Source organism: Panthera pardus, unplaced genomic scaffold (assembly GCF_024362965.1).
Source record: "Panthera pardus isolate Hobbes unplaced genomic scaffold, ASM2436296v1 HiC_scaffold_24, whole genome shotgun sequence".
NCBI lineage: Eukaryota > Metazoa > Chordata > Mammalia > Carnivora > Felidae > Panthera > Panthera pardus.
In genome coordinates this window covers 21,832,872-21,847,156 of record NW_026526810.1, presented here as the reverse complement: position 1 = coordinate 21,847,156, position 14,285 = coordinate 21,832,872, and the positions used below count along the sequence as shown (strand labels likewise).

The 14,285-nt window shown below is 50.4% G+C and overlaps 1 protein-coding gene across 1 annotated transcript in view; it reads right to left on the bottom strand.

The window, feature by feature from the left end:
- Positions 1–230: 230 nt before the first annotated feature.
- Positions 231–14,285, bottom strand: part of TMEM266 (transmembrane protein 266) — a 124,965-nt gene continuing 110,910 nt past the window's right edge. Inside the window, exons 10-11 of the mRNA XM_053888818.1 lie at positions 2,885–2,947; positions 231–1,402 (exon numbers count right to left, since the gene is read on the bottom strand). Coding sequence (XP_053744793.1) covers positions 807–1,402; positions 2,885–2,947 — 659 coding nt within the window. The 3' untranslated portion in view covers positions 231–806. The remainder of the gene's footprint in view (positions 1,403–2,884; positions 2,948–14,285) is intronic.

The following is a 14,285-nucleotide window of genomic DNA, read 5'->3' as shown; positions in this document are numbered from 1 at the left end:
GGTCCAGGGCTCCTTCCACTCTGTAGAGGCCTCAAGAGCTGCTGGGTGCGGCTTGGGCCTACCTGGGTGGCTTTACCCCAGGCCAGGCCAACCCAAACCCACTCATGCTTCTTCACCTGGGCTAGCAGTTGCAAAGGAAAACCTCTGCCAACCAGAAGTCTCAGTGCAGTTGGTTTTTATTATTAAAGCCAAGATTGGAAAACAGCTGTCCCCCCACCCCCCCCAGTGACCCTCCCACCCACCTCCAGATTCATCTCATTATGTCCTATGAAGGTGAAAACTAGACTTGTCTGGAAAAGACTCAGAAATGCTCATGCCGAATGAGAGAATGAGGATGAATGAAATAGGCTCAGATGGTGGTCTTTGTATGATTGTGTCGGCTCCACCCAGGATTCCCAGAAAAGACGGCTTGGGGGTGGGGCTAGATAGCCCCTGCTCACAGTGCTGTTCCCAAGGGTCTGGGGTGGGCGCCAGGAACAAAGGCAACGGAAGAGGTTGGGCTGCCCCTGCGCTCTACCCTGCTGAAGCTGGGCCACAGGCTGGTTTTTATAAAAATGGTTTAAAAAGACCCCAGCCATGAGCACCACCCTCCCCTGAGCAGGGCCAGAGGAGGCGCCAGCTCTGGGCTTTGAGGTCTGAGGCATGTGGCCTCCTGGCCTGGTGACACCTCCCTGGAGGCAGGCAGCACCCTGAGGGAGGCCAGGTGGGCTCCCAGGCCTTGAGTGATGCCCCTGGTTGCCTCTGGGGCTCTAGGAGAGCATCCAGATAGCTCTCCCTCCTCCTCCCACGCAGCCCACCTGGAGGCTCTAGGCTTCAGGGACCCTGTGCAACTTTTGCTCTTTGGATTCCAAAGATCTGAATTTCTCCTCCAGCATGGGTGCAGCAGGCTGGAAGTGGATGACAGGCTTGATCTGAAAGACAGTGAAGCCCTCCTGATTCTTCTGGTTGAAAAGACTTACCCTGTGCTCCAGCTCGGGGCTGGTTTGGGCCGAGCCCGCTGGGCTGGGCCAGGTGACAGGGGCTGGGTCCAAGGCCCTCTGGGATGGGCAGGGGTCCTCTGATAGGGAGGACAGCAGGTCCTGGACCGTGGCCTCTGCCATCTGCTGCTGGGGTGGTAGAGGCAGTGGCTGAGGAGAGGGGCTGGGCTCTGAGGACGGCTCCTCACGGGCGGTACTACAGTCTGTGGAAGAGCCCAGTGTCTGGCTGCTGTTGCTCTGGGCCCGGGTGACGGAGCTGTGAGCAGAGCGGGAGGCGCTCTCGGAGGTGGCACTTGCACGGGTGCCATTGCTGCTGAGCTTCAGGGGCACATCGACTGAGAAGAGGTCAGAGGAGATGTTGGGCTGGTGGACATCGATGGCAGCTGTGGTGACTACACACACAGCTGGCTCTGGAACACCACTGTCTGCAAGAAAGGAGGGGATGCTGGTAACACTTCTCCCTATGCCACACCTCTGCAGGCCCTGATGCGGGTGGCTCTGACCTGAATGGTGGACAGTGAGTGTGCCTGGGCTCTGCTGGGGGGGTAGGGGGGGTTGGTCTGTGGTCCAATTTCCCAATGTTTGCTGGCCTGCCCTGAGGGAGGATTATGCCCTGCCCTCGTCTTGGTGAACTTGTGTGGACATGGGACATGCACTGGTCAATTATCTGTGAGAACTGATCTGTGGCATCTATATAAACGGTAAACGGCTGTTGCTCTGCCTGGCAGTCAGCAATGTTCTAGAATAGATGGTAGCTGTTCTGCCCACTGGGTGCTGAAGGAAAGATGACAACCTGGGAGCAGAGTACCTGGATGATCTGCCATGGACCTTTGTTGATTTAGTTAAACCACAGTGCTGCTGGGGTTACTAATGCCAACATCCTAACTCAGAAGGCATGAGGTGCCAGGACAAGGAATTTGGGTTTCATGGTCAGGGGGAGTCATTCAAAGTTTTAAATGGGGCCAGTCTGAGAGTGACATGATCAGAGCTGTGTCTTCAGAAGATTGATTCATCCCTGAAGGATGCATTGCAGGGGGAGGACAGAGGACACTTCAGAAGGTCTTTAAGTGAAAAGTATCCAGGGGCCAAGTTACAGTGGGCAGGCACAGTGAGGGCAAGTTGTGGGGTGAGTGCACTGGGTGAGAGGTCTGAGCTAGAGATGATGGTGTTTGAAATCAGCAGATTGGATGAAGCTTTGAAAAAGAGAGGGAGAAAAGAGATCTTGAGGGGGCTAAATTATAGAGAAGAAAAAAATCCAATGCATTATACATGTCACACAATGTAACATTCTAGTCTTACAAAGGAATATATAAGGATTTGAAGGCTGTGAAATACAAACTATAAGGTTTAACACTGGCTAAGGAGAAACAAGACACTGAAGGCCTGCGTATTATTTTACACTTGATCTTAGCCAAAAGGCTGAGAAGCAATAGGCCTGCGTATTATTTTAAAATTCAACCTTTCCCGTAAGTGGAAACCACTAGGCTCCCCTGAAACTTCTTTCAAGTGCAAGAATGAAATGTAACTGGAGCAAGGACATGCCCCACACCTGTTGCTCCTCAAACCCAACTACCTCACCCCCATCATGATCATGCTGAAAGGGTCTCAGGTTGAGAGGCACTGAGGTCACTCAGATTTCTAACCTCCAGCCCCCCTTTCATATGAGGGTCCCACATGCAGCCCTCACTGGTAATCACGGAGTACTCCACCCTTGACATCCATAGCTGGGTGCTGGACTTGGCTGGGAGTTAAAGCTCCAGGTCTTTGAACTCTGCCTGCAGTTACGGTTCACAGGCAACAGGAGATGGGCACGCCAGGCCGAGTTGTCCCCACTCTCAACATTAGGGGTTGCGTGGGGCCACAGAGAGGTTCTGGTATGTGCAGACCGGCCCTGGACACAGACTCACCACTGCTGGGCCCATTGTAGTACTGACTGATGTAGCTGTTCATGTCATCTTTCACTGCGGCATCTATGCAGAGGACAGAGAAAGGTGAGTGTGGTGGCTCGCCAGGCTGTGGCCAGTTCATGTCCCTCCCCCAGTACTAAAGCCCCTACCCATCACCATGAGAGGAGGCGTTGTCTCCCAGAGGCTCTCTGCTGCTTTCCAATCCTCAGTGGGGCTCTGCGCCAAGGCTGGGCTGGCCTGGGTATCAGGGACCCAGGTCTTCATGAAGCATCTGGCTTGACGAATGGCACAGGCAGGGCCCTTTCCTTCTCTGTCTTCAGTTTCCCCATCTCTGAGATGAGGGGTGTGGAAACAGTTCCTCAGGGTTTTCCCTGCCTGGATGGCCTAAGTCTCTGAGTCTACCTGAGGTTCTCAGGGTGACCGGAAATGCCATCCTCAGTACAAAAGTCTCAAAGCCCTGCAAGTGGCCACACACAGACAGCTGCAGAGGCTGATCACTGATGACATCCCCTTGGCTCATCCATCTGAGTACCTAGTCTCCCATGCAGTGCAGGGATGGAACAGGGGCTGCGCTTCCCCACTACCTAGTACAGGGTGAGTGCTCAGTAAATAGTTACTGCATGAATTAAGCATGACAAGGTATAAAGCTGTTCAGATCAAAGGAGATGACATGGGATCAGGATCTCAAAGAAATGGTGGTTCATCATCCTGATAGGAATGAAGAGGGAATGGGAGAGAGGAAAGGTGAGAAATTCAGAGTGGCCTGAGAATGGGAGGACAAGCAGATGACTGGAGACCCCAAAAGCCATCCCAAGGAGCTTGGCCTTGTTATGAGGGCAGTGAAGAACCACATGAAAGTTTGAATGTGGTCAGGTGTGACTCACTCCCAAGGTTGTGGGGTGAGTGGTTCAGAAGGTGCCAGGATTTAGGCAAGGAGACCAGAGACGATGCCCAGGTGAGGCTGACAGGTCCTGGGGAGGGAAGTGGTGCCTGATGGGACAGAAGGGAGGGATCAGAGTCAAATGATAATCAGGAGGGACCTGGCATGGTTTGGAGAGTAACAAGATGATCTTTGACTCAGTTTGGTAACTTGTCAGCTGAGCTCAAGGTATGCTCCATTAGCAACCGTGGTCTCCCCTGGGTCCTAGGGTCCTACAAGGACCTATCAGAATCAGACCTGATTTCAAACCTCGACCTACCACATTTTAGCTAAATGGTCCTCTCTGAGCCTCTGTTCCCTTATCTGTTAAGGAGATTAAGCAAGCTAACGAATGTCGAATTTCTCCAGTGGGGTCAGGCACACGAAGGCCTTCAACACACAGAAGTCTAGTTCTTCCTCTCCTATGGACGTCTGAGGGAGTCCACACCCCTAGGTGCTTCTCCTAGGAGCCGTGGTCTACAGATGAGTGGACCAGATGCTTTCTACGGCTGCCTTCCTGGACACACCTGAAATCACTGCAAAGGCCAATCTGTCCTGACGCTGGAAGTCTGTGAGCACAGGCAGACCTGGCTCTTAGAAGCTTTTCTGGCCTCTTTTGATCTTTAAATGCCTGTGGTGAGAGGTGTGTTTTGCATTAATGCCTCAGCTGAGGGAGGGGCCCGAGGGAGTCTCTCGCTCTAGGCCCTGTTCCAGGATCAGCCAGCAATGCTCCCTCAGAATCAGACAGCAATACAATTCTCCATGGCTCTTTATAATTTATGTTGTAAATGCTGTCTAGCCCTGCAGGTCACCCTGGGAAGTAGGTGGTGGCTGGTGTGGCTGCTTCCGGCAAGCAGTGACAGGAGGGGGTCCCCCAGGCCTATTGGGCCAGACAGGAGGTTCTGGTCCCTTCCTTTGCGCCATGGCTGCAGGGGCCTTGTGACATGGGCAGAACTATGAACTCGGCTAAAATATCTGCAGACCTGTGAAAATTCATCCTAAGGGAGTTACACACAGAAGGTGGCCTGGGGTGATGAAGAAAAACCCAGACCCTAGAAAATTACATGGACAGCTACATGCAGAATGAAACTGGACCACTTTCTTACTGAATGAGAGAAGTTATCTGCAAATCATATTCGATAAAGGGCTAAAATCCAAAATATATAAAGAACTCCTACAACTCAGCAGTAAAAAAAAACCAAACTAATTAAAAAATGGGCAGTGGACCTGAACAGACATTTTTTTCAAAGAAGAAATATAGCTGGCCAACAGACACATGAAAAGATGCTCAACATCACTCCCCATCAGGGAAACGCAAATCAAAATTACAATGAGCTGTCACCTCACACCTGTCAGAATGGCTAAAATCAACAACACAAGAAATAAGAGGTGTTGGCAAGGATATGGAGAAAGAGGAACCCTCTCTTGCACTGTTGGTGGGAATGCAAACTGGTACAGCCACTGTGGGAAACAATATGGAGGTTCCTCAAAGAATTAAAAATAGAAAGACCATGGAATTCTACCAGTGGGTATTTACCCAGAGAAAATGAAGACACAAATTTGAAAAGATATATGCATCCCTATGTTTACTACAGCATTATTTGCAAAAGCCAAGATGTGGAAGTACCCTAAGTGTCCACTGATAAAAGAACAAATGAAGAAGATGTGGTGTACACACAGAGAGAAATATTACTGAGTCATAAAAAAGGATGAGATCATGCCATTTAAGGTAACACGGACAGAACTAGAGGGCCTTATGCTAAATAAGTCAGAGAAAGACAAATACCATATAATTTCACTTACATGTGGAATCTAGAAAACAAAGAATAAATAAACAGTGGAAACAGACCTGTACATATGGAGACTGACTGATGGCTGCCAGATGGGAGGTGGTGGGGAGATAGGCAAAATGGTTGAAGAGGAGTGGGAGATACAGGCTTCTGGTTATGGAGTAAGTCCCAGGAATGAAAGGTAGAGCATGGGAGATGTTGTCAATGGTATCGTAATAGCACTGTATGGTGACAGATGGTAGCCACACTCGTGGTGAGCACAGCATAATAAACTTGTTAAATCACTGTTGTACGCTTGAAACTAATGTAACATTGTATAAACAAATTGTAACAAACAAACCCAAAACCCAGATCCTGGGTCTTGTCCTGGGGCATGCCACTGCCACAGGAGCCTGAGGTCACATCCCCTCTCTGGTCCTCAGTTTCTTCATCTGTACCACCAGGGGCGGGTGAGGCCCTTGCAGATTGTGATGTTGCTGGGCTAGATGGCTTCCAAAACCTCTGCCAGCTCTAAAGCACCCAGAGGTGAGAGAGCAGTGTGGGAAGGGACCAGAGGCATCTGGGCTATCACCTCACTACCTCCTGATGGGGGGCTCTCCCCTCCATGGCCTGCACACCTGGGGAAGGGAGGGCCTACCTCTTTGTTGAGGAGCTCTAACAGTCAGCTGTGGACAGCTTCTTGTTCATTTGTGCTCAGTAGGATCACAGTGTGCTGGACCCTGTGCTGGGTACTGAGGCCAGGAGTCCTGGCCTCTGAGGAGCACAGGCGGGGCCTTACCAGGATGTCCATTCCTTGGTCAAACAGCCAATCTCCATTTAATCAAGCCTTGCAGACCCTGGTCCTGTCTTTCACAGGTACCAAGGCTAAGCCCACTGCTCCTCACTGTCTATGTGATGGTGACAGACCATCCAACACTTAAACACTTAAAAGGCCCTCCTGAGAAGTCTCCTCTGGGAAACCACTGTCCATTTTCTACCCCTCCCCAGTTTTCCAGCCTTTCCACTCTGAAGGCTTCACTAGGGGTTACAGATGTGACCAAAACAGGTGGAGGAGGGGAAGGGAGGGAGCATTCACTGTGCCTTCATAGCTCCACACCTTGGGGTTTGGCACCACACACACCGAGATCCTTTAATCCTGGCCACTGCCCTGCAAGGCCAGGATTACTTAATAGACTGGTCTTTCCTAAAATCTGGCGGGATTACTCCCCTAATGCAGCCTGACATCTTCCAAGTGGGTGCAGCAACCGCCCTACTCCACTGACTCACGAGACACCCAGGGCTTCTCTGCAGTAACTGGGGCCAGGCCAAGCCCCTACCACACTTGGCTGTGTAACCTCCATGGAGGATTCCTGTTTCTCATCCCAGGCAAATGTCAGTACAGAGGTGCAGCCTGCTGAGGAGGACTCTTTTTTTTTTTTTTAAGTTTACTTATTTATTTTGAAAGAGAGAGTGGGGGAGGGGCAGAAAGAGAGGGGGGAGAGAGAGAGCGAGAGCGAGAGCGAGCGAGAGCAGGGAAGGGACAGAAAGAAAGGGAGAGAGAGAGAATCCCAAGCAGGCTCCACGCTGTCAGCATGGAGCCTGATGTGGGGCTCGAACCCATGAACTGTGAGATCATGACCTGATCTGAAACCAAGAGTTGGAGTTGACTTAATCAACTAAGCCACGCAGGCACCCCAAAGCACTCTTAATGTTGGTTCAGTCCAAGGTATTAGATCTTTCTCCTATCTCAGTGTTGACTGTTTGAGGTTGCCACATCTTCATCCAAGCCATTGGAAAAAACAGTCTAGGCTAGGTGAACTGTAGCCCTGATGTCTCTCTTGAACTTATGACTGATCTGGCAACTGGCCAACTTCGTCTGAATGACCTCTAGCTACTTCTGACTCAACATGTCCCAAATAGAACTCAGTTTCTCCCTCCACCTCCATCTTGGTGAATGGTTTCTTTGCCCACCCAGGCTGGGAGACTGGCTACTTCTCAGTGCTTTCTCTTTCCTCACCCGATTCCTACCAAGTCTGTGACTATTCGAGGGACCCCTGATGCCCTCTGTTATGGTCCTGTGGTCTAGCCATAGGTCAGATGTCGTGCTTTCCCCTTTGGACTCTTGTCATGTCTTGGGTTTAATGAATGGGATGGCTAGCTGCATGAATATGCCTGACAAAACCTAGGGCCCAGGTGGCCACTGGAGGTTTGTCCAGTCTGCATTTGCTCCCTCTATTCCCACACACGGGCCTCAGAATGAGCTTTAAGATACAGATCTGAGGGGCGCCTGGGTGGCTCAGTCGGTTAAGCGTCCGACTTCGGCTCAGGTCACGATCTCGTGGTCCGTGAGTTCGAGCCCCGCGTCAGGCTCTGGGCTGACAGCTCAGAGCCTGGAGCCTGCTTCAGATTCTGTGTCTCCCTCTTGTTCTGACCCTCCCCCATTCATGCTCTGTCTCTCTCTGTCTCAAAAATAAATAAAAAAACATTAAAAAAAATTAAAAAAAAAAAAAGATACAGATCTGAAAGCGAGGCCTGCTGGACTCCTCTAGCAATGCTGACACTGTTCATGCCTGCTCTCTGCTTTAAGCAGGCCTTCTTCTCCAGAACTGACCAATTGGGCTGGGGTTCCGTCCTGACCCACACAGGGGCCACATTTTCTTCAGCATCTCTCTAGCACTTAGCATGAGGCTTGCCATATGCCAGCAATAAATACTGTTGACTGGACAGATGACTGTGTCTGGGGGCCTGCAGGACCTCCCAGGACCTCCCCCTCTGGGATTCTCTCTCACTGTTCAGCACACAGCCTCTCTCCTTGTCCCTGATCCCTGCCTGGAGACTAGAGACTGTTGGGTAACTGGGAACTTGGGGAAAAGGAGAGGAGGTAGACACAGATGCTTGTGGCCAGGAACAGGCCACCATTCATCCTCTACACGAGGGGCTGCCCACCTTCCACCTAAGAATAATCTCCTGCCCCAGAGTTTGTTTTGATTTGGCCTCAAGGGGCCCTAGGGCCATGGAGGAACCACCCCATGGGAGGACTGAGCTGGCTGCCCCTGGAGGGGTTGGAAAGAAGGGTGGGCACAAACACAGGCTCCAGGACAAAACAGCCACCTTGTGGTCTCAGGCAAATCCCTAGGCACTCTGAGCCTCAGCTTCCTCACAGGTGAAATGGGGATGAGAAACACCAACCTGCTGGGGAGCTGTAAGATTTACTGAGGTAATGAATGTCAAGTCTAGCCCTGGGATGTCCCTCACCTTTCTGAACCCCTGGCCCATGGCGTTCCCTACCAACCCCAAAGTCTTGAGGCTTCTGAGGCAGCTACAGCAGCTGCTCTTGGCCACCTGGCACCTTTCTTCCTGGGGTGTAAACATTCTGAAAATGCATCCGGGCTAATCCTCCCAAAGCCCTTCGAGTGCTGACCATGGCAACGCTCATTATGTGTGTTTGCCCCTGGGGTGGAGCCCCAACTTGCCTGGCAAGGCTGAGGTTGAGAGAAAGGCTGAGGTTGAGTCAGCTGGGCCTCCTGGAAGGGGTGAGAGCGGGTGCTGTGGGGCAGGGTCCCAGGACCCCACATCCATACATCCTGTGCAGACACGGGCCCCAAAGTCCATAGGGAAGCCCTGATTCCTGGTTTGGGGCTCCTGGTCCCTGACTAGGCAGCCCTCATAGAAGGAGGCACGGACATTCACTGGGCACCTGCTGTGTACCATGCACTAGAGCTGTGCCTGTGACCAAAAGCCCAATCCTTCGCAGAGAAGATGTGCTTCTGCTACTATCCTCATTCTGGAAAAACTGGGGCTCAGAGACAGGACGAGCAGGATTATGGGGTCCCTTGTTCAAAAAGCCAGATCATATGTGATAAGGGGCTAATAATATCCACCACGTATAAAGAACTCCTACAACTCAACAGTGGAAAGAACCAAACCAGTTAAAAGCTGGGCAGAGGATCTGAATAGACATTTTTCCAAAGAACATATATAGATGGCCAACAGACACATGAGAAGATGCTCCACATCACTCGTCATCAGGGGACTACAAACCACAATGAGATACCACCTCATACTTGTTAGAATGGCTATTAGCAAAAAGACAAGAGGTAATTTTGGCAAGATGTCAAGAAAAGTGAACACTTGCACAGTTTTGGTGGGAATGTACATTTTATAGCCACTGTGGAAAGTAGTATGGAGGTTTCTCAAAAATCAAAAATACAACTATCATAGAATTCCACTCCTGGGTATTTACCCAAAGTAAACGAAAACACTAACTTGAAAAGATGCACCCTCACATTCATCACAGCATTATTTATAATAGCTAATACATGGAAACAACATAAGTGTCCAATGGTGGATGAATAAAGATGTGGCATGTGTACATACACACACACAGATACACACACACACAGACACACACAGATACACACACACTGGAGTATTTCAGCTATAAAAAAGAAAGAAATTGCACCATTTGCAACATGGATGTCCCTTGAGGGCATTATGCTAAGTGAAATAAGTCAGGGAGAGAAAGACAAATACTATATGATCTCAATTATGTGTAATCTAAAAACAAAACAAAAATAAGAAAACTCTGAGCTCACAGATACAAAGAACAAATTGGTAGTTGTTAGAGGTGGGGGTTGGTGAAATGGGTGAGTGGGGTCAAAGGGTACAAATTTTATTGTAAAATAAATAAGTTATGGGGATATGCTGTATTGCATGGTGACAATAGTTACTAATAATGTACTGCATATTTGAAAGTTGTTAAGCAAGTAAATCTTAGAAGTTCTCATCACATTAAAAAGAATATTTGTAACTGGGGGGTCTGGGGGGGTTCAGTCGGTTAAACGTCTGATTCTTGGTTTCGGCTCAGGTCACGATCTTATGGTTCCTGAGATCGAGACTCACATCAGGCTCTGTGCTGACTGCATGGAGCCTGCTTGGGATTCTCTCTCTCCCTCTCTCTTTGCTCCTCCCCTGCTTATTCTCTCTCTCAAAATAAATAAACTTAAAAATTTTTTTAAATTTTATAAATATGTATGGTTACAGATGTTAACTAGATTTATTATGATCATTTTGCAATATATACAAATATCTAATCGTTACATAGTATACCCAAAACTAATAAGCTATATGCCAATTACACATCTGTTAAAAAAAAAAAAGCATTAAGGATTTCAAGTAGACCACAGCAGAGCACTGAACCAAGTTCGAGCCCCTGTACGACCAACCAAGTCACCAGGCCATGGACCCAGTCCTGATCAGAGAGGTAAAGTAACTTGTTCAAGGCTGAGCTGAGATACAAACCCCTAGCCCTAGCCCTCTGCCCTGTCAACTGTCTCACTATTTTGTGTGAGGCCCTACAGCTCTGGGGCTTCCCTGGGTCCTCAGTGACTCCACTAGGAACACATGTGAGGAGGCCAGCAGTGGCAGAAACCCCGACTTGTCTCCATAGCACATAGGTCTCTGCTCTCCTAAGGGTACACCCTGGTGCCAGCTGCTTGGCAGAGGGAAGGCCCTCTGGGGGGGCCGCCTGGCCTGGTGCACCTCTGTGGGGGTTTCTCTGAGTGCTGGGGCAGCATACAGGGACACAGAGGTTTCCTGTGATATACAGTGAAACTGTGGCACTCCCACCAGTAGCTGTAATTCATAAATTATGGGCAAGTTTCAAGACTAATAAATTTGGGAGGGAAGTATTAACGACTACACAGGGGCACCGTGAACTTGGCAGGCCCCAAAGTCTGGAACTTTGCAGCCTGGGTTTTAAAAATGATTTGTGCCAGAGCAAGTCTAAACAGAAGCTGGTCGGCGTTAGTCTGGCTCTGACCTGCTGGCAACTGTTGAGACTGTAGGAACCACTCAGCACTCCCACCCCTCAGGGCCACCCTCCCGCAGTGAGCAAGGCCCCCTCCAGAGGCTCCTGTCACTTCTCGCTCATTTCTGCAGGTTAATCCTTGGAAAGTCTGTGTGCTGTTGTGACACAGTGAGCTTCGGAGCCCTCACTGGCCTGAAGGTCATCGTTAGCAACAAAGGCTGCCCTTTCTACATCTCCAGAGTAGCCCAGGGCATCCCTAGCTTGTCCGGCCATAATTTCTAATGTCATGGAAATCCCTCCCTGGACACAGCTCCTGATCAAAGAGAAATCAGCTGGGGGATGCCCTGTCTCACTGGCCCACTGGAGGCTATGAATCACACATGCCACTTGCTGGCCCCCCAGCTTCTGCCCTCTGCTTCAGCGGTGTTGGCTTTGCTACTGATGGCTCTGGAGGTTGGCAGTGAAGTGGCAGAAGTGGCCTGTGGGGGAGTGGACTGTGCATGGCATAGACTGGGGCAGGTACAGGGCAGGTGTGCGTCTAGAGAGGTTGGAGGTAGGGGTGTCACAGAACAGATAAAGGAGAGCAGGGGTGGGTTCCAGGTATAGATGGGTGGGGCATTTGCAGCTGCTCCCAGGGATACATGTTTGGCATCTCTATGGGAGGCCTGGGTGCCTTGTTCAGACACCTCCTAGTCTCAGGAGGGTCAGCACAGATGCCATGACATCCTGGCTAGTGACACACAGCTGATCAAATTTACCCTGAGTGGGCTTCGAGTGTGACCCAGCTTTCTCCCTTCTTATTCTGCAACCCTCCATACCTCCTGGAAGTTGTTCATTATGGGGACAGCAGAGAGAGGGAGCAGGATGGAGAGGCAAGGACTCCTAGAATGTGTAGGATTATTTCAAAGGCTTGGTTTGTTTGTAGACTCTCCAAACCCAGATCTTGACTCCCTGTGGGCCCAAATGTGGCATCAGGTGTTGAGGGTCTGGAGGTCACTGGCTCAGGGACAATAATGGCCATGCTGTTATCGCGAGAGCCAAGGATCCTGATGATAGAGAGGTGCTATAGAATGTGTGGCTGTTTGGAGGCGCTCACCTGAGCTCAGATGTTTATAGGTGAGCACATGTGAAGAGACAACAGAACCAGGCAGGCCTAAGCCCCAGGTGAGCTCCAGCCTCGAGATGGGCTGTGAGCACCACTGTGGGCAGAGCAAGGAGGCTGGCTGCCCAGCAGCTGCTCCTCTGACTCATTCTGCTTTATCAATGAGGAAGACCCTGGGATGAGCTGGAGACTGTGAAGCTCCTGTCCTTGGGAAGCAAGACAAGCAGGCAAAAGCTGCTGACTTCTAGAAGAACTTGCAAAAAGAATATTCTTATATTCTTTTATTCTGGATTCCACAAACACCAGCCTAGGGAGCTGAAAGTCAAGAGGGGTTTCTGGAGTGCACTGCTGCCAGATGGCCCCTGAGCCCAGAGCACTGCAAGGACCCACATTAGCACAAGTGACATCCACAAGCCTTTTTTTGTTCTTTGATCAGTTACAGACTTGCACATTACATTTCACACAACAAGCACTACAGGGAGCCTGCTGAGGACCAGGCCTGGGTGGGCTCTGGAGATAAACAAGTCTTGGGGGGAACACACACATAAATGGTCACAGCAACACGGCACAGTTGATTGGGCCTCATGGGAGTTCATGGAAGTCTAGAGGGGAGAGAGTGGTGGCTGGGAGCTCACCTGGAGATGGGTTCTAAGGAGGAAGAGAAGTTTGGCAGGCAGGCCTGGCCTGCCAGTGATCAGCATGTGGAAAAGTTCCAAGACCTACCGCTGCATAGAACACAGAGCTAAAAGATGCTTCCCTTGCCCACAGTGAAGGTGAAGACAGTGGGAGGAGTTGAGGCTGGGCAAGCGAGATCATTAAAGGTCTGTATGCCACCTGTTAGAGGGTGAATTGTTGTGTCTCCCCCAAATTCATATGTTGCCCTAACCCCCAGTACCTCAGAATGGGGTCTCATTTGGAAATGAGGCTGAAGCAGAAGTCACTAATTAAGGTGATGTCATACTGGAGTAGGGTGGGTCCCCAACCCAGTATGACTTGGGTCCTTATAAAAAAGGAAATGTGAACACAGACACACACACAGGGAGAATGCCAGGTGAAGAGGAAGCCAAGGAACACCAAGCATTATGAGCAAACCACCAGAAGCTAGGGGACAGACCCTCACAGCCCTCGGGAGGAACCAACCTGCCAAGACCTTGATCTCAGACGTCAGCCTCGAGAGCCGTGAGACAGTAAACCGACAGGTAAGCAGTTTGCCATGCTTCATCACCGTTACTGCAGCCCAAGCAGCCATCAGCCAACGTGTTAAGTCAGGAATCAAAGAAGCTACAGCCCAACACAGATGGATGTAAAGTGCTGCACAGTGGAATGGGAGCAGGGAACGGGGATGGGGGGGCCTCCCAGGGAACACGGGGCAGGGGGCCGGGTCAGCTGTGAGCTCAGGCCAGGCAGCCACATCTAAGGGTTCTCGGTTCAGAACAAAAAAGCAGGGGTGGCCCCTTAGCACTCCACCCTGGTCTTGCAGCTCCCCAAGAACTGTGTTCTGTTCTAGATGTCACTCTAAGAGGAACCAAAACACTGGAATGTTCAAGGAGAGATGATACAGCAAGAACATGGAGAGCTTCTCTCCTGAGGGTTGGCTGTGGGAATGCAGTGACAGTCCCCGCAGGAGAAAACACTCAGAGGCCAGTCTTTGAAAGGACACCTCAGTATAACACTGTATGTCAAACAGACTTCAATAAAAAAATAAAATGAAAGGTGCCTCAGCCGGGAGGGCATCCACTGCAACCAATGCAGAACAGCTGCAGCCAAGTAGGAAAGACAGGTGCTGGGGGGCAGACCTCAGC